Raw genomic sequence first — 21744 nt, forward strand, 5'->3', positions numbered from 1 at the left:
GTGATGCATTTGTTGTCCTTAAAGTCCCACTTATTGCAGAACTCTTTGGAAAGGTGATGACAAGGACTACTCTGCTCAAGAATGCCACAAAAATAATGCTTCTCCATGTGTTTACTCCCTGACACAGTACTTACAGGGAAGATGGTGACTTGCCTAAAATGGGAGGTGCTTTTGTTTGTTTTATTTTTTCCTAATCTTAGTAGGAACAAAAAAACCCCCTTCTGTTTATACTTTTTATAAATCCTTAATAAATTGGAGGTTAGTTTGGGGACATAAAACTTTCATTTTATAGTACAAATGTTCCCACCTACTTTACCATTTCAGTTACCCACTTAGGCATCTTGTGAATTGTTTTAATTTGATTAGCCTTTGGAAAGTATGAAAGTGATCAGTTAGAAGGAGTTGTTTAGACAAGGAGAAAACCCCATAGTAGGGGAAGGCTGGCTATGGACATTGATTTTCTCACTCATTCATCAACTGAATATTAACTGTTTACTAAGCATAAGGTTCTTTGAGTGATCCTTGGGTAATACAGGGATAATTCTCATTCAAATTCTACCATGAACCTTATACCATAGTAGGAGAAATAAACAAGGAAACGATCATAAAGTAGAATGAAATAGTTGATTATAAGATATACAAGGGACAGTGATAATTGATCCTAACTGTGAGAGAGGAAAAGGGTGTATTTAAGAAATATCTGCCTCATGGTTAACTTCAGTCAGTACCTTACTCCCATTATGGAGCATGAGGATGTAGCTGAGGTTGGGCTTTGCAGTTTGGAGAGGACAGGAGAGACCAACAGTGAGGAAAGGAGCTTCTCATTCTGATGGGAAAACAGCTGGCAAGGAGTACTGCACTTCTGAATGACAGCTGCTGGACTAGTGTGGCAGGAGTGAAGAAAGGTACATGGGGCCATTCATCCTTCCTAAAGAGTAGGCCTGGGAGGATGATGACTTTGAAAATCAGAGGTAACAAGGAAGGGAAAGAGGGAAAACAAGGTCTGAGAGACAGACAGAAAATGGGTTTTGCACTACATATCTTATTTCTTCTGAGAGATTCTGGAGTCCAAGAAAATAGGATGTGATTCATTTTGGCATCTTCCATAGTGATTGCCATGTAAAACCTCTTTCACTGAAACAAATAAAACTGTTGGTGGCTGAATGTGATGATCTGTGCTATAGTCAGTATACTCTGGCTTTATATTTGTGTTTTCAAAACTTACAGTATTTGGAAAGTCACAAATGTGACCATTCCCTTCATCCCTCCAAAGTTCAGAAGATCTACCTTTGCCTCTTTCCTACATAATCATCTCATCAAAGACAAAAGGAAACTGACGAAGTACAATATGTACCTGTTTCCTCATTTCAAATGAGCTTCTAGGTGCTGCTGAGGCTCATGGGAATTCTGTTCTAGGCCGAATTAGCTGGAGATGCTACTGGCTGCTGGTAAAACATGTGACTGCTGCATGTTTGATGACATTTACCCCAGGCCAGCAGAAGCGTTTCTTTGTCAGTCCTTCTTTCCCCACTTCTGAGGTGGCACTGATGATGAACTTTGATAGAACAATATTCCTCATCACTGCACCTCTTCCAGCCAAACCTACTCAACTCAGCCCCGAAGAGCCTGACTCAGAAAGCAGCTGGCTCCTCTGCTGATCTTGTGTTTGCTGACGATGAACATGACTTGGTATCTGAATCTTGCTAGTCCACATACTTTGGTTTGAATTCTTGATCTATGCCCAAGTTCTGTGCCATGTGTCTGTCTAAATCACAGAATGTCTACAAACATTGGCAAACAATTAGCATTAGATTCAGCACAAATTTTTAATACATTGGTTGTAGAGGTAGGGGAATAAGAAATTATTCTGCAAAATATGACCACAAAAAAGGTTAAGAAACTATATAGGCTATGTTTGTATTTTTCCAGAATGTTATTAATAGTACATGAGAATCCAATTCCAATAATATGTGAACAAAAATTGCCTTGGGAAAAGTGACCATTTTTCAATGTGACTTCACATTATAATTACTTGGGGAGAGTTTTAAAATATCCTGATGCTTGAGTTGCAAGGTCAAAGATTGTGATTGGGTTGGCCAAGAATAACTGTACCTTCAAAGGATCCCTTACGTGATTCTTACATTAGATTTCTCTCTATTATTCACAGTCATCTTGTAAGTTAGGAACTCTTTCTCCATTTTTGATTTAGTCAAATAAGGCCAAAAAAGGCTAAGTACTGTCAAATTTCCAAGGTTACACAGTACTGTGGTCTGTTAGCTTTCTGTAACTTGGAAGCAAAAGACTTTCAAGACCCTCAAAGCTCTCCTCACTAGCCTCAGAACTCCAAGCCCGTTTGCTGTTTGCCTCTTTTCCGTCTCAAATTGGAGCCTTAATGAATAATCCTGCTCTTACCCAGAATGCATTCTTTCTGCCTTCCTCACTTCCTCCCCAGATCCCTATCTCTGTTGGTTTAAATTTGGAAAATTAAAAAAAGAAGGAAAGAAAGAAAAGAACTTTCCCTCATGGCTTAAGGCAATTTTTCCTAAGATAAGCTGCCTTATCCAGCTACATAAATTAAGTCATATTTGGTACTATTCAGTACATATTATAAGGTCATAGGATGTAATACTCAGTCCTATCAATTCAGAAAGGACTCATCTCCAGAATACAAAGTATGGAAGTAAAGATTTACATAAATTACCATATTAATGCACACATTTAAAATTCATAGTTTATCAAGAATGGAATGATAAGAAAATAATTTCAATTGTAACAAAGCCTCTATATTTTCAAGTTGCTTAAATATTTGGTATGCAATTAGGAAGTGCTGGATTTAGGGCAGGAGATACAGCTAGTCTTAACTCCTTGAATACCATGGAACAAATCTATCGAAAAATGTCATGCTTAGGATGAAGTCTTGTGGAATTCAGAAAGGATAAGAAGCTGAGGGAAGGGGCATGATCAGAGATGGAGTTATATGTAGAATAGAGAGTCAAAATACTTTCTGTTGTACTATTTGTAAATAAGAAAACACCATTTTGACATGGGCATTTTGATAAGGGCTGCATTAAAACGACCCTGTCATTCTGTCCTTATCACTAGGTTTTGCTTCAGTATCAGTGAGGCCACTGATTTGGTTCTGATTTGAATCCCAAAATTTGGAGAGTCAACAAGGGCAAGAGTGGGAAGGAATGTCAAGGGGAAAGTGAGATGCAAATTAGAGTATTGAGAGTGCCAAGGAGACAGGCTGGGGTTGATGCAGCTGATGTACACTTTTCTCATCCTTACAGGGCTCCTTGGTGGATTGTTTAGGATAGTTTTCTGTAAAATGACACAGGAAAGCAATACTTTCTAGTTTTTATTTATTCCTAAATAAAATATTTATATTTAATCAACCTTTTGTAGCATCTAGGTTTTCTTGTGTTTTATAATTTACATTGTGGGTTGACATAGTCACATGCGATTATTTATGAATAAATAAATGGACAATGTATCATAAAGAATTTGACTTTTATTCCCTATTCCTGGGCAGTGTAACCTCTAAACCAGTGTAATTTCCTAAGCAACTCCAATATCTTTGTATTCCGTGGTGGGCTACTGGCAGAATAACTGATGGCTTATGGGAAATGAGATGACTCAGGACAGGAGGTGATGATGCCAGAAAGGATAAATATGTGATTAAATGGCTGGAATTTTAAGTCATGTGGTATCAGGTACACTTCCAAGGAGGGAAAGAGGGTTGGACATTGAGTTCAAGCATGTGGTTGATGATTCAACCACTTCTACATGTGTTGTGAAACCCCAATACAACATTTGAACCCCAGAGCTTGGGTGAACCTTCTTGTCAATGTGCTGCATATTATCGCACACAATGTCCCAGGAGTTTAGTTTGGAACCCTTCCAGCTGTTGCCATCTCTGTTTGACTGGTTCCAATTTGTATCTGTTTATAATAATAAAACTGTAATCGTAAGTATAGCACTTTCCTCAGTTGTGTGAGTCGATTGCTGAATATCAGTAGAGTCTTGGGAAAACCCTAACTTTGGAACCAACTGGTCTGAAGTGAGGGTTCAATCCCAAACTTGTGGCTGATATCTGAAGTAAGGACAAACTCATGGAAAACTGTTCTCTTAACTTTATGGTTGGCTAGCTCTGACTACACATATTGGGATGTCTACTCAAAAACCAAATATCCTTATTTGCTAAGGGTATTTGGTTAAAAATATGCTTGGAAATTATCTAGGAAACCACTTAGGCCTTGTGACATCTTTTTCTTATCTTGCTTTCCTCTAGTTTCTGCTTTCACTATGCTGTGAGAGGAAAATCTATTTTAAAAGTTGACATGATATTTATAAGTGAGAACTAGATTACAGGATACAATAAACTTTACATGAGAACTGTTCTGTGTTATTGTGTCAGTAGGAAACATGAGATTGGGGTCACAGAGACTGTGACTTTTAAACTTCTTTTGCTTACACCATTATTCTTGTTTTTGTTTTGAAAACAGATGATTCAGAAAGAGAAGAGTATATGAGAGTATTTAGTGTAGGTTCTGTTTAAAATTAACGGAATCAACATCATACATTATTATTTATACAAGGTCACCTATATATATTGGTCACCTATATGTGGTGACCAAGTATAATTCTCCCATGATTTATGTGCTACTCTGAATTTTTTCTTCTTTTTTTTTGGTGGTACTGGAATTTGAACTCAGGGCTTCATACTTGATAGGCAGGCACTCTATAGCTTGAACCATACCACAAGCCCCTTTTGCTCTGGTTATTTTGGATATAGGACCTCTCTTTTTGTCTGGACCTCTATCTTTCTGTTTATGCTTCCTTGAATAGCTGGGATAACAGCCATGAACCACCACATCCAGATTTTTCTGTTGTGATGGAGTCTCTGGAATTTTTTTGCCTGGCTTCCCAGGCACTGAGATTCTCCAGATCTAAGCTTCCCATGCAGCTGGGATAGCAGCTGTTAGTTGAGATGGGGTTTCCAGAAATTTTTGTTCAGGCTGGCTCTGAACTGCAATCATCCTGATTTCTACCTCCCTTGTAGCTAAAATTTAGGTGTGAGTCACTGCACCTAGTTAATTTTTTCTTTTGGATAGTTTTCTTTAATGTTTATTTGTTGTTGTATTTAAGGAGTGGGTTTATAAGGAGTGATTTGGTTTACAAATGATAATTAGGGTAGTTATCTTAATGAATTGAATTGCAAAGGTAAATGACCAAACTCACTGCAGTGGTAAATGAATAAACAGGGCTCAGATTTCTCCACCTAGAGCAAAGAGCACTATATTCAGCAAGCAGAGTCACAGATTGAGAACTAGGCAGAGATGGGACTGGGGTTGTTTTAATTTAGATTTAGGAGAGATTAGGTCTTAATCATTTCACTATGCGGTGACTACATATTTCCTTGCTGATTGAGCAAACAGAAAACAAGGGCCAGTGATACATATCAGGAAGTACTGAATGAACAAGTTCATTGACGTGAGGAAGAAGACCAAATGGATAATGCGTTCATGATAGACCTGAAAACAAGATTCAAGTAAGTCACAAGTGAACCATTTATTTTTAAGGCCTAAAATTCTTGTTTTTAAAACAAGATCATCAACAACCTCACAGCTTTGCTTTTAAACAACAATCATTAATGATACCAACCCGAAACCAAGCTGTGGACTTAGAGCTGGAAAATGGGTTTTTATCATAAGTACTTCTCTGAGGAATTATGCAACAAAGTATGATTATTGTCTTTGAAGACAAATTTATACCCAAAAGTGGGTAACTAATTTCAAAGAAAAGAGACTACACTGTAGAGACTGGGGGAATTCTGTTAGAAAATACTTGTATTTGCAATAAATATTGTGATAGAAAACTGTACAGTAAGAACTGCTGGTAAGTATTTTCTCATAGTGGGAGAGAAGCAGAACAAAGAGCAATATATTTATATAATATTTTTTATTCAAGAGTCCAGGTTTTTATTTAATCTTTAAATTCTTTATAGTGCCTGACTGGGGTGAGGCTGCATCTATTGGAATTTAGCTTCTACTCTTCACATCATTGTCAGTATTTAAGGAATATTACCACCACCTAAATACAGCTGAGGCTAGTTGGGCACAAAAACAAAGTCATACAGGAGACAGAGAGACAGGTGTCTGTTTACCCTCACCACCTTTTGTGTACGTAATAACGTATTAATTGCTGATATGGTCTTCATTTTTCAAGCATATAGTTTTCATGGGTCAAACACACACACGCACTTACATACATGAATTCCCTATGATCAGAATATAAGCCAAGTTTTGTTTCTTTGATCTGTGCAGATACTGGTGAAATAAATGCTTAATTAATATATCTTTAACTCAAAGCTTTACATTTTTTAACATACCTGCATTCTTCATGAAGCTAATATCTATGTCACTATCCAGCCTGAGAAATTAATTGGGAAAAACCAGAACTGAGCACATCAAATGGAGTGAGTAGAGAACAACAGAACTCCAGAGGCAGAAAGTTGGCTGACTCGACAGAGTAGTAAGGAAACTTTGAACTTTGGCTATGAGGGATAAGCAGATATTTCCCATTAGGTTAGATGACATTTATGGCTCTTTTTAAGTACTGTACTTTTATTTCTATTAACCTATTCCACAAATACAGCTCCTTAAAAAAGAACAAAAGTTTTAAGAATGGAATAGGGTCCTGCAACTAGTCAGTTAACTTTTAAGTTACATTGCCAACTGGTAAGATAAGACACATTTTTGTTTCTCTGTATCGCTCCTAATCATATATCCATCTTTCTAGGAAGGGAGGAATTTCATTACATGGGTAAAATTTGGGTGAAATAGGCAGTGCCTCCTTACATGATTTGAATTGAGGACTTTGATTTGCTTTCTTCATGATGGTCTGATATTATTTCAGACATCAGTCATCAATGTTTTGTTGAAAACACATCATTGATATGTGCCTGAACCTGTGCTAACCTATGAAGCTTCTAAGTGAATAAGACCAAGTATTAAGCACATCTCATTGTGTAATTCATTCTTTCATTCACTTGACAAATATTTATGAAATATCTTGTATGTACCAGGAACTATCATAAATCCAGAGAATACAATATTGCCAAGAGAGACAGATTCTTTTCACATGAAGCTCACATCCTTGTTAGAGAGACAGTCAATAAACATGGTAAGGAGGTAAATTACATATATTACAAACAGTGGCTAATGCTATAGAAAAAACATCAAGCAGAGAGAGAGAGGATAGGGTGTACTGCAGAGGGCTGCACTATGAAACCAGGTGGTGGGGGGACACAAGGACCTTCCTGAGAAGGTGACAGAATAAGGAAAGCATGAATTAGGTGGCAATATGGGACAATATGGCTAACTGGGGAAGACTCTAGGCAATGAAATAGCATATGCACATGCTCTGACATAGAGGCATGTCTTATATATTCTAGAAATAACAAAGATGCTGGTGTGGCTAGATGAGCACATGGGGGGATTGCACCGGTTGGAGCAGCAATGGGTAAATTGCACAGGGTCTTATAAACTTTTGCAAGGGATTGGCTTTAATCTGAGAGAGACAATATGCTGAGGAGTTTTGGATCAGAGTGCTGACATATTCTGATTTATGGTTTGAAAAGCTCACTCCAGCTGCTGTCCTGGGAAGATTCTGGGTATTGGGTAGTTGTGGAAGTATGGAATCACTTAGGTGATTCTAGCAATCCAGACAAAAGATAATGGCAGCATAAACAGATGGCAGCAGGATGTTGTGGGCTGAATTATTTTCCACTTCTCAAAAAAGATGATCAGGCTCTAAACCCCAGTACCTGTGAATGTGACCTCATTTGAGAATAGGGTCTTCACGAATGATCAAATTAAGATGAGGTCATTAGGGTGGGCCCCAAACCAATATGACTGGGTCCTTTAGAAAAGCAGAAATTTGGACAAAGAGAGAGAGAGAGACATACATGCATACACAAATGGGAGATGATGTGGAAACAAGGGGGGAGGAAGATACTATCTGCAAGCCAAAGAAACCCTGAGGCTACTAGAAGCTACGAGATAGATTGGAACCGATTCTCCTTCACACAACCCTCAGCCTTCAGAAGTGGGAGATGATATGTTTTTGTTGTTTAAGCTACCCAGTATGTGATTCTTTCTTATAGCAGTCCTAACAACTAATACAGTGGAAATATGAGGCAGTGGCAAGATTGGTGGATCCCTTTTTTGTGAATTTACCTATTTGCTGAAATGTATTTGTGATCTCAAAATCATCACTCCTGGTGCGTTCCAAGAAAGTGGCAGGCATGCTCAGGGTAGTGAAATATCTGAGTCTCCTGATGCACGTATTCCCAGCTGAAGTTGAAAGAAGCTGTGCTCTGCCATCTTGTTTCACATCTCACACTATAAACAAGTGCCCTCTTTACAATCTATTTGGTGCCATACTTTTCACTGTATGTATGTGTTTTGTTTTATGTATGTGCATGTGATTTTATTATTTAAATGAAATGGCTCTCAAGCATAGTGCTTGCTGCTTAGTGTTTCTGAGCATGAGTACAAGAAGGCTGTGATGTGTCTCATAAAGAAAATTCATGTGTTGGATAAAGCTTTTATCAGGCGTAACAAAAGCACTGTAGGTCATGAGTTCAGTGTTAATGACACAACTATATATAATATATATTATATATAAAAGTGTCTTTCAGTAAAACCACATATAATCTATGATTATGCATTAAGCATTTGGCAAAATGTTGCCACCAGAGACTCACAGGAACCCTACACTGTCCATTATGTGACAGTGATCCAGTTTTAGCTAATTCAGTGCTTGTAGCAACTTTATAGGGCATAACTTCTGTGACTAACGAGAATAGACTGCATTTTGAGGTTAGATAAAAGATATAACACTATTTTAAAGGTTTGGCTATGGGGGTCTCAGAAAAATAAGGAATTAAGATAGGCCCCAAAGTTCTTTGAGGTGATATTATTAAGATGGAAAGGACAGTGTTTTTAGTTTTGGAAGAGCCCATGGAGTAGGGACCATGTATCTTCTAAATATAACTTGAGTTTAAGTTGGGTTTTCTATAACAAGAAAAATATTTTATGGCTGGAACAGACCAAAAATGAGTCATTACTATCCATGGAGACAGGGGAGGCTCCTTGAAGTCCAGTGTGGGGTGGAGGTCAATCATCCTGTCCCAATCCCACCACCATCCCTTCTGATCTGTGATGGAATTGACTTGAAAGCTGAAAGGAGCCTTGGAGTAGACTAGGAAGCTCCAAAGAAAAGCTTAGCAATTGCTCATCATATCTTAGTTGTTATTATCAAGCTAAAATTATTATCATGAAGTCACCTTAGCACCACTTGTTTTTTTTTTTTTTTTTTTTTTTGGGAAAGGAAAGAAAAGAGAAACAACAGAAGAGAATTCATGAAGCTGAAGTTTCACTGTAGTCTGCAATGGCACCCTGAATGTCACTGAGACAATTATTTAAAACTGGTGGGAAGTTGGTGTTAAGACTTTTATCCTCAGTCTGGTAGTTTTTGTTTTCTTTTTTAATCAATCTGCTCACCAGATTTCCAGCTTTTTAAAAAAAAGTCCCTTTATATTAATAGTTCTCCACTGTGTCATGAAAAGCAGAATGTAAATAAATAACATGGGGGAGGTGTGAACCAATGATATTCTTCAACACAAAATACAGCAGTCTGTGGCTGTGTAACACTTCAAACAGAAAAACGTTAAAGTCACGGACAGGGAGTTTTTAAATCAAATTAGAATGCATTGCAATATGTGTAGACATTTTGAGTCACAGAACTAGACTTCATTAATGAACCTGGACAACTTATCCAAATTCCATATACTTCAGGTCACATTCCAACTCAGACCCAATAAACTGTGGCCATGAGTCACCTGAAAAACACTTTAAAGGGGTGATATGCTCAGTGGAGATCTCATATTCATGTAACTATTTAACCTGTTTGGGGACCTGCTTCTTTAATAAATAATTAATTGATTTATTTCTTAAATAAAATCCTATTGGAAGATTCAGAACACATGTTTAAGGAAAAAAAAAAAAGGCAATTTCTTTTCTCTGAGACCATGAAGACACTACTTGACCTGACTTGAGACTGCTGCTCCTGCTTTTACAACTTCACACAATTTTCTCCTTAACAAACTGAAAATTCCTTACTGGCAATGAACACACATTTTCTGCACATGGGTAAATCTGAAGACCATCTTAAGCCTCATTGCAACTTTGGGTGGGACTGAATAGCCATTTCTTGCTCCCCCTGCCCTGTTATTCCCAGTAAAGTATTAGCACACAGCTTCTTCCTCCCCATTTCTAGGGAACAATGGCTAAAACAAATATTCTTATCGATTCTTGACCATCATTTTCTATTTCTATTTTATTACCCACAATGTATGAATCTTTTGTGTTTAGTTTCTCATGTTCTTCTTGGATCTTTGTTTCTAGATAAATTTATAAGTAAACTCACAGTGAACTCACAGTGTACTAATTTTATAGAATTTTAAGGAGGAAACTTTACTAACTCCTTACATAAAATTACAGTGGAAAATGCAAAACCCAAGCTAACAGGTTTTCAAAAAAGGGGTGGTCTCCATTTCCTCAAAATGCTCATATCTCTAAATTCCATGTCACCTTCTCCTTAACAGACTGGAATGTGTGAGAAATCTAGCACAATTTAATTATCCCTGTGATGAGGCAGTTTAAGGACTTTGCGGAAATCATAGTTATTGAGCGGTTTTTCTTCTTTGTTCTGTATAATCGAAGTGTATTTTGTTAGGAAGAGTATCTGAACCTTCAGTTATAAATCAATTCCAATTTATTTTATTTTTGCTATATATATTTTTGTGTTTTCAACCCTTAAAATCAGCTCCTAAGACCAGTAATCTAAAGAATGTGCTCCTTTGGGCTTTTTTCTCTCTCAGAATGCCTAATTTCCTGTTGTAGAAGACATCACTGGATATCAGCAATCGCCTTCTCACCACCACTCAATAATACTGTTATGTAAAGCAAGTTGGATGTTTTCCCAATTGGTCATATTTTTTAAACTATATCATTTTGTTTTTATATCCCAAACATTCCCTAATTTTTATGCTTTTCAATTAAAAAAAGTTTTAAAATACCCATTTTGTGCTAGTCATTATGCTAAGTTGGAAATATAATCAAGTAAGCCAATCTTTCCCTACAAATAGTTTATAATCTAATAGAAGCTAAGACAAGTATATATTTCAGAAAAACAAAAGTTGAGTATAAATAGCATAATAGCAGCAGTATACACAGTCTTTGGAAATGGATGGTAGTGATGGTTGCACAACAATAATACCACTGAAATATACATTTTAAAATAGTGGTGCATTTCAAGATGGCAAATTTTATATATGTATATTACACCACAATAAAAATATAGAAAACATATATGAAATTGTACTATATTGGGTACTAGAGAAAAGGATTAATGATCTTATGACCCAATACTGTAATTAAGTAAGAACTGCCTACTAGATTCTTTATGTGGTCTGAAGAAAGTGCTGGGATAGCATGGATGCAGAAATGAGGGTGTGAGCAGCATTGCCCACTATGAACAGTGATAGAAGTAGGAAAATGGATAGAGATGTACTTTAATGCTTCAAAGAACATTTGACATTTGAATGAAGTTTAGAACATGAATAAAAACAGTCGTAGTCTAAAAATAAAAGGCAATTTCCTAAACTACAGTTTAGATTAAGACAGTGACACTAGGGAGAAAGGAAAGGGATAGATTTGAAAGGCATTCAGAAAGTAAAGACAATTGGGCTTGGTGGCTAATGAAATGTGATTACTGAAAGAGGAAGAAATCCTTAGATTTCTACATCAGAAATGTGGTGATGGCGGATTCACTAATGGAGAAAGTAATGCTGGCACAGGGGCTAAACACTGTGTCTGACAAAATGCTGTAAAAAATATGTGGTCAACAAATGTTTGTTGATATGTTAAAAAACCTAATAAACCAATGCTCATATAATTTTGGGTGAAAAAATAAGTGAGTAAGTTGTTGCTTTATAGGATAGGCTTTGCTAGTTTTTGACAAATCTAGATGTCTGCAGATAAATGAAGTAAGTTGTAGACAAAAATGTGCAAAGCCGAAGGTGGCATAAAAGGAAAGCAGAACAAAATTTGAAAGTTTTGGAACGGAATCCAGAAACACTGAATGGTTCTGTTTAATTCTAGAATAATGAGAGACGAAGCTATAAATAAATAGTGGCATGATGACACATTGTGTCTGAAAGTCAGATTGAGGATGCTTTGATTAATTCAGGAGGCAATAGTGAGTCATGACTCTTAGGCAAAGGTCTTTATGACCTTTAGGATCCTGTTATTTTGGAAGAATCTTAGAGTAGCAATAGGATAGGATAGATAGGGACAGAAAAAAAAAAACCAACTAAAGTAAGAAAGACCACCTGGATGGCTCTAGTGAGAGTACAAGCAAAAGGTAATAATAAGAAATTGAACAAAGATAGTAAAAGAAGAAATGGAAAGACAGGAGCAGATTCAAAGGATATTCAGAAACAATTAATACACATGTGCTGACCCCAGATTGGGATGGCCCAAAGTCAGAGCTAGATTCAAGTTGGACCATGGGTGATGGAGTATTTTATTGCAACAAACAGAAATAATAATGTTAGGAAGCTGAGCAGTTTCAGATACAGACAGTTGATTTAATGGCATCAGTAGGGTGTCTTGGTGGAGAAATATTTTAGGTACCTGAAAATATTTTGGGTACAAAGTAGTTTACAGACAGAGTGGAACCATAAATTTAAATTTGGGGGCCACGTGACTTAAGTGATAAGTGAATCTATGGGAGTGGATAAGATGGCCAAGGACACAGAGAACAGGTGATGGAAAAAAGTCATGGGAGCTTACCTCCTCTCGGCTGAGGGGAGGAGAGGGTGAGATCTGGGAGGAGAAGGGGAAATGATCCGAAAAGGAGAAGAATAATCTGGAAAATGTGACTTTCAAAAGCCAGGAAATGGAGCTGCAAAAGGAAAGAGAGATAGAGAATGTGAATGGAGAATATGAGGTGGGGGTGACGGAGATACGGCAGATGGGTCAGCTGACGTGTGGAAGTAAGAATAAGCATCGTGGGCTGAAGTCAGATGACTGGGCTTTAGAGAGAACATATGAGGAGGCAGATCCTACTATATGTTCTCAGTGGTCAAATAACTTTTGTTGGAACAACAAGACAAGAAGAACTATGAGTGCAAGTAGCACTTGGAACTCTGAAGTCTGAAACCTTATCCATGAACACTTCCTGGCTGGGAGAGCTGGTTTCAACATTTCTAGAGAGGGAATGGTCAATGTTAAAATCACCACTTTGAAGAAAAATATATGTGTCACAGCTGTGCATGTTAATTAACTATATATCACAACACTATTGACTGAATAATATTTTTGGGCATTAATTTGAACGTTACTTTTATCATAAACTAAATTCTCATAAAGATTTGTAGCTGTGTCTGGACTTATTACTTCATTCCATGTTGCACTAAGATTGCTGGTACTTAATTGGGATTGCCTTAAATTTATGTGCTAATTTGAGAAGAACTGGCATTTTTACTATATTCAGTCTACTACAAAGAAGGTTACTTAAATTTTCTTCTATGTTCCTCGGAGGAAGATAATCATTTCTTCATAATAAGTCTTAAACTTGCCTTTTTTCAATTTATAACTATATATTTTACTTTTTAGTTATGGTGTCAATGGTATTATTTCACATATTGTAGGTATATGTAAATAAGGAAGATGTACAGTAACCTTAAAATGACAGAGGTCAATATGGGAAGGTGATTGGAAAGTAGTGAAGAGGTCTGGGAGAGATGAATCAATTCGGGTTGTAATATACTTGTGCATGGAAGCAATGCTAGGAATCTCTCTGTATAGCTATCCTTATCTCAACTAGCAAAAATGCTATGTCTTTCTTATTATTGCTTATGTCTATTCTTCAACAAAATGGAGAAAAGGGCAGAACAGAGTCTGCCTGGAAGCAAGGGGAGTGAGGGAGAGAAGGGGGGCGGGGGACAGGGGAGAGAAATGGCCCAAACAATATATGCACATATGAATAAATGAATAAAGAAAAAAAAAGAAAGATGTAGGTGTCTTCTCAGATGAATATAAGCATTTAAAAGAAAAGCCTAACACAAATTCATATTTTTAATTATATCTGACCATCTCTGAGCTGATGATATGCATGTAAAAACTCATTGTGGATAATATTATCATAGAAAACAGAAAAAAAAGATGAATGCTATTTGTTTTCCCAGAATATGGTCAGTCCAGTGCTTCCTTAAATAAGATCATCATGGTGACTATTTAGAATCAAAATGTGGTATGCTCTCAGTCAGTCCTGGTCACCACCAGTGGGAGCTCCATTTTCCTCCTAATACCACACAAAGCCTGAGCTATATTCTGGCTCTTTCTACAGAAAAATAGCCCTTTGCATCTACTGGAGTTCATGATCATTCTACTGGCTCTTCTTTCTCTTCCCAATGTGCTGGTGGGACAGATGAGGAGGACACAGTCACAACAGAAAGCATTTGCTATATATCACACTCATTACAAACAGTTATTTTCACATGGTTTGATATGTCTATGAGTCAGAAAGGGTTTAAACTTTGTCTTGTCCTTCACTCCAGTCCTTTGAAACTTTTCAGCTTGAATAACCTATTCAACAAATCTTCTAAACAAGGAGTCAGCAAACTTTTCCACTAAATGGCCAGATGCAAAATGTTTTAGGCTTCATAGGCCATATGGTTTCTGTTGCAGCAACTTAATTCTGGTATTGTAGTGTGAAAGCAGCACAGACAATAAACAAATAAGCCTGGCTGTGTTTCAATAAAACTTTATTTATAGAACAAGTGGTGGACCAGGCTTAGCTCCTAGGCCTCAGTTTCTAGATCCCTATTTTAGTCCAGTAAATTTCCAAACCATTATTTATATTTTTAAAAGTAAAAAAAGCAATACACTTCACTCTATGAAATCCAGGTGATAGAATGCAAATCACCAAAATGAACAAAATGGAAAAAAAAAATCACCAAAATGACTTCTTATCAATCCCTTGACAATGGTACTGAGCATAACCACCATTTCTTTGGCTTATAAAGCACAAGTGGGATTGTAGTGCCTGATACACACAAATGGGACATTGCAGTATGGTCACTGCTGTTAGGAAGAGGGTTGAATAAAAAGCTGTCATCACTGGTAATGGTAGTATTTGCTATGACTTACCAATCTTGTACTGCATTGAAGGATTCTTCATTGGTGATGTCATACATTAAGATGAAACCCATGGCCCCACGATAATAAGCTGTGGTGATGGTCCTGTATCTTTCCTGGCCTGCTGTGTCCTAAAAAATAGCAATGATATACTCTCAGAAATACAGCAGAAACAATGTAGTCACAATAGAGAATCTAAAATGTACATGCAATCTCTAGCTTCTGATCTCTTTTTAGTTTTTTTATCCTAATGATTTTCATATGGCAGCTCTATAATATTCTAAAAATCTTTTTATCAGTAAGATGGAACTCTCATTAAGCAGCATTTAACTGTAGAAAATAGAAAGAAAGGTTATACCTCTCTAAAATCTGTGGTTCTTTGTATAATTTAGAGTGAGAGGAATATATTACTTCCATCATTATGTGTTTATTGGCTACAGATACACGCCACTGTGGGGAAAGGGAAGCTATGAAAAGATCTCTGCTTTGAAGGAGCTTACAGTTCAATCTCAGCTATTCAGCTATCAGATGAAAAGAAAAATACCTGCTTTGTATGGCTAAGCCAGACAGATTGTAGTTTAGTTCTTACTCTTCCGTTAGATAGATGGGAGGGAACATGAACAAGCTCCTGAACCTCTGTAGGCTAAACCCCTCTAAAGTTTAGCATGTGAGTTGGGGTTACATGAAATAATTCATGCACAGTTCTTCTCACAGAGTGCAACATACAAACAGTGGTCAATAAATGGCAAGTGCCGGCTATTGTTGCTGAAATGTGGGTAGGATAACTCAAGATGGGAGATAATGGCTTAGAAATATAAGGGTTCCATACCTGCAAAAGAGGTGGCACGTAACAGTTAAATCTGGGAATCAGAGACAAGCAATTGTTGAAATGGCTCTGTTACACATCATGGATACGGTAGTTGAAGAAATTGTTCTGTTCAATAACCTTTTGCCCCTTTGTCCTCTCAGGATCTGAGGTATCATTTATAGTCTAAATGTTCCTCAGTTTTTTCTTTTATCACTCTCCTTAGAGATTGGGGTCTAATTTCTCATCCATAGCAATTTTTAAGTGCTTAGCATTTTGAACAAAATATTATCTTCTTTCTACTTCAGCCTGAATCCTCTTCCTCTGCTTATCTCTGAGATACCTCTTTTGTATGCAGAGTGCATCACAGCTTCCCCTAAGATTTAATAGGCCTTGAAGGGAGAGCTAATGTGTTGGGTGACATAAAAACAGTTCCCTTTACCATCAGAATGTAATGTCATAGAGTCACTATTGGGATAGCCTCATACTGGATACACAGTTCCTCACCCACAAGCATTCTCCTGCACGGAGGCTTACATTAACATGGCAACAGTGAGAAACTCAATATTGTTTACAACTTCTTCTTAATTTGTGCAACATACTCTATTTAGCCCCTATGAGTTTAGAGGAAGAAGATGAAGGAGGCTGGGGATCAGTGAATGATTCTAAGAGTATGTGGGATATGAAATGAAACTAAAAAAAAGCAGCCAAGGTTGTGACTTTTCCACGAAGCCAACAATAATATATTCTACTCTTGGATCAGGGATAAGACTGGCCTGATTAGAAGATGTTTATTAAAGAGTATTAAGAAAAATAAGACTTTAGAGGTATGATGAAAACAGAGGATAGTAGCCAAAATAGCAAAAATAAAGCAAAATTGGTGAGGAAGATCTTTCTGCCAGTGGCAGAAAACAAAAAAGGAAAGAAAGTATTGATTTTAGCACATGAAAAATACTGACAATTCCTTGAATACAGAAAAGTTGTTATAAATAAATTCAAAATTATAGAAAACCAAATGATAAACTGAGAAATGTTTGTCTTATACCAGACAGAACAAAGACTAATAGCCTTAATAGGTAAAGATTAATGATACAAATCATTCATAAAAATATTAAATTTATGATTATAAAATTTATTTATGGAGACATAAATGGCTAATTAGTAAAAAGAATTGAATCCTAAAAATTTTGTTTCTATAATAGAAACAAAGTGCTTCCTAATTACATTCCAACATAATAGGGGTTACATGACAATTATTTGAATATTTTATTGTACTTTTTTATACTTTGCTTACAATTTTATAAATATTATGAAAATACAGATGCTAGGGATATCATGAGGTGCACATCATTAGGACAAATATACAAATTCATGAGGCAGAAAGAAGCTGATATTGAGTTTATGTGGATATTTTTAGATAGGAATTGGATTTAATTCAGTTAACAGTATACTTAACTGTGAAATGAAGACAACAACATGATAAAAAGCCAGTGCCAAATTGCCAAACGCTGCTTTTTTTTTTTAAATCAAGGTTTAACAAGACATTTTGTAATATATTTTGGCTCTCTGGGGAGCAGAACCCCTTAAAACTACTCAGTTTGTTTAAGAACTTTCCCACATTTGGCTCAGTTTCATTTTTTTCTAGAACATGTTATCTATAAAATATAACTTACTTCCCACCCCTACTATTGTGAAGTAACTTTAGATGGCTTCCATTTTCTCTTGGTAAAATATCCTCTGGCATTGAGTAGCATTTGTACAGGCTGGGGACTTCATGCCTGCTGTCTTCTCTGTACAACAGACAGCTTTCCCCTAATTTTTCTACAGAGTAAAACAGTCAAACACTGCAGACACTGCTAAAAGGTGACCCAGACCCTTTCTGTCAAGCATGTTTTCAACGCAGACACTGAATAATGTGTTGGAAAACGGTGGCTTTCTCTCTTTCTTCTTGACCTTTTCCAGTGCTGGCGTCCCCTATTCATAAGATGCTAACTTTATTGTGACAGTAAAGAAACTGGTTTTCCTGTTATAAAATGCATCAGTTTCACATTGTGGGTGTATTTAATCTTTGAGAGAGCAGAAATCAAAGCTTCATCATATTGTGATTGAAATGTTGCAGGAAGGTGGTAGAAACCACAGGGTTAGATAGTCATTATATGGAGAAATTTTTTTAAAGAAAGACAGGTGGAGGGAGAGGAGGGAGGAGTTAGGTGGGGGGGAAAGGGACAGAGAGAGAAACAGTTTTCAAGGAAAAATACAGTAGCTTTAAGTCACAGTAAGGGGCTGGATCTCTAACATCATTCTGATTTGAACCCAGAAACACAATCTAGTTGTAGGTTATTTGTCATCTAAAAGCAGAGGAAGAGAAAAATTTTACCAAGTAGATAAAGTGTAATAAGAAATGCAAAGAGGAAATTTTTTCTCAAATGCAAAGAAAACATAAAGAATAAACTAATTTAATAAACCCATACCAAGTTGACTCCGTATTAGTTTTGGATATTGAAAACAATTTCTGGATTACAAACTCATTAGCATTTTCTTCTATTATATGAGGAAGAAAATAAGCCTGAAAAACACTTCATTACATTTGATATTTACTAATGATGATGGAAGGTTACATTTGAAAGAAAAGAACATTTTATAATGTCAAGTGCCACTAATGTAATTAAATGTGAACAGTGTCAGAAGATAACTGACTAAAACAGTCCCTTTTCACTGTGCTCAGGGAAACAGCTCCAAACTCTCTGTCAAGTTGCCGCTAGTAACCAGAGAAACCTGCTGATTTTCTATAAATATAAGCTTCTGGTGATTGAAAAACAACTGGAAATCTTTTACAGAAAAAAAACAAGGGATAGAAATGTGGCTAAAAGAGGGAAAATGTTCTTGCATGATCAATAGCTTCTTTCCCATCTTCTTAGACAAAAAATAAGATCATTTTTGACTTTAATGGCAAGTTTGATTAGCAAATACTTGAATGTCTTTCAAGAAAAGAACTATAAAATGGAAAATATTAGCAGCATGATAAATAGTAGCTAGGAACTTTTTCAATTTGAATTTTGCATATTTGTCTTTGTTTCACCTTCAGATTTTTTTTTCCCTGCTGAAACTTTTAACTGCATGTATACAGCATTCTCAAACCTTTCTGAAGTCATGTAGAGAAAATATGTAGTTTTAAGGATGAGGAAATAGTTTTCATTTGTAAGGCATGGGCTATATTATAATTTGTTTTGTATTTTGTTGGTTACTTCATTCTGTATCAAATTAAAGGACAGATGCAAAGAGCCATTAGTAAAGAAACCTAACTCAAATAATATCACCACAATCAAAATACGTTTATTGAATGTCTAGATGGACGTTCAAAAATAGATTGAAGGACAGAAACTTCTTGTACATTATAAAATAGGTATTTTTGTAGATGGAGAAACCAAATCAATCAAAACCCATTGGTGTTAGTTGATCCACAAAAGTAATTTAATTAAGCTAAGAGATTAATTAAGCAATTACTCAAAGGGAAAGTCAACAGAAATGAGGTCCAGAAACACTGTAATTCAAGACATAAAATATACTTTCTAGTGAGTTTCAAAATGGACTCAAATATGTAAAGCAGAATAAATGCTCAGCCAATTAGAATTCAAGCAAGTGATCATCTCTAAACTAGTACTTTGCAACCTTTTACCTGAGGAAACTGTGGAATAATCAAGGAAGAAACTATTAAGCAGCTTAATATTAAAACTGCTTTATCCATCCATCCATTCACTCAATGAACATTTAATAAACAGCTGTTACTAGTTACGGACTCTGATAGATATACATTTATATACCTTTATTTTATTCTAGGCATATTTTGTATATTCCAAAATTCTACCCATTAAGAGGAGTTCATTAATCAGAATACCATATTTCCTACATGTTTATACCAGATTAAAGTTGTAAAAAATGTTTCTAATGAACCAGACAGTACAGCAATTTAAAATTGTAATGGAGACATCTTACTTAGAGATGAAGCCCTTGAATACAGTTACTATTATGGGTTGAATTAGGTCCCCAAAAGAGGTATGTTGGATTTCTTACCCCAGAATCTGTGAATGTGACCTTATTTTGGAAAAGGGTCTTTGCAGATGCAATCAAGTATAAGTGAGGTCACACCAGATTATGGTGACCCCTAATCCTGTGACTAGTATTTTTGAAAAATTAAAACAGAGACATGGATCACACAGAGAAGAAGGCCATGTATAAACACAGGCTAAGACTGGAGTGATACATCTACAAGATAAGGAATGCAACTTGCGGGCAACCACCAGAAGACAAGATAGAAGATAGAAAAGGAATTGATTCTCCCCAAAAGTGGTCAGAGGGAGCATCACCCTGCTGACACTGTAATTTTGGACTTCTATCTTCCAGAACTGTGAAACAATCAATTTCTGATATTTTAAGCCAGCCAGATTATGGTTCTTTGACACAGCAGTACCAGGAAACTAATACAGTCACTGACTCCACTTTGCAATCTTCACTATCAGGGTGAAAGCAATATAAATTTCATAGCTTTCCACAGTCCCTTATTATGTTACTGCAGAGAAAAACAAAGAAAATTCAAGATAGTGTTATGGGGAAGCTTAGCAGTCTCACTGTGAAATCAGGAAAGATGTAATGCTAATATGTACCACCATATTACACTTAGGTAAAATTAATTCTGTTTAAAAAGTGGTCTGGTATGTCCTGCTATTTTAAAACTAGATTATCTATCTATCTATCTATCTATCTATCTATCTATCTATGTATCTATCTCTATCTACCTATATACCTATCTCTATCTATCATCTCATATATTCTAATACATGTCCTATTAGAAAGACAGAACAATGTTGCCTGATGTGACACAATTTATACAAATCACTTCTTTTGTATGTTGTTCCCTTCCCCAACGTTTTATTTTTTCATTTCCATAAATAGGCATAAAGCACCACTAAATTTAGCCTGATAAAAATAGCAAGCAAAATACAAAGCTTAAATATTTTACGCTTTCTTGTTGCATATTTATTTTGGGTATGCAGTAAGAACGGTTTTATTTACAGTAGTTAATCCTCCATTAAAATAAAATTTACAAACCACTTTCCCTACTGATCTTGTGTAGTCAGTATGAATTCATTTACAAGCATGCTGTTATAAAGCATCTGTAAAACAAGCCAACACTTTGAAAGACAGAACTAATAAACCAGTCTCTAAATAGTTCTTCAATCAATTCAAATGTTCTCCCTACCTATTGTCCTTTATCCATCATCCATTCTTCACATCAGCAGATTTTATTGACCACATTTTTCTTGTCACGATGTTTAGCTTTGAAATACCAAAACCTTCATTTTACAAAGGCATCCACTTCTAAGTAAAACCTAATAAAATCAGCCCAAGGCAGAAGGATAAAACTGGACCTATTATTTCATGGCAGTGTTACCATGGCAATTCATCTTCCCTGGCAGAGAGGAGCAGCCATATATAGCTCTTTTATAGGGGGTCTTTTACTCTACCCCCTGTCAGTAATACCTTGACATATCTATGAATTATAAGGTTTTGTTTGTGAAAGTTGGAGACATTTTTCAGTAAACACTATTTAAATACTCAGATGAGCTTTCTTCATGACCTTAATAAAATTTACAACCATATAAAGATATC

General features: G+C 36.1%; 1 protein-coding gene across 2 annotated transcripts in view; it reads right to left on the reverse strand.

Annotated features, from left to right (window-relative positions):
- Rab3c (RAB3C, member RAS oncogene family) overlaps positions 1–21744 on the reverse strand; it is a 249968-nt gene that overhangs the window by 113337 nt on the left and 114887 nt on the right. For both annotated transcript variants that reach the window (XM_074077466.1, XM_074077465.1), the window contains exon 3: positions 15285–15403. In XM_074077466.1, the coding sequence (XP_073933567.1) occupies positions 15285–15403 (119 nt within the window). The remainder of the gene's footprint in view (positions 1–15284; positions 15404–21744) is intronic.

The sequence above is a fragment of the Castor canadensis genome, chromosome 6 (assembly GCF_047511655.1).
Source record: "Castor canadensis chromosome 6, mCasCan1.hap1v2, whole genome shotgun sequence".
NCBI classification, from domain to species: domain Eukaryota; kingdom Metazoa; phylum Chordata; class Mammalia; order Rodentia; family Castoridae; genus Castor; species Castor canadensis.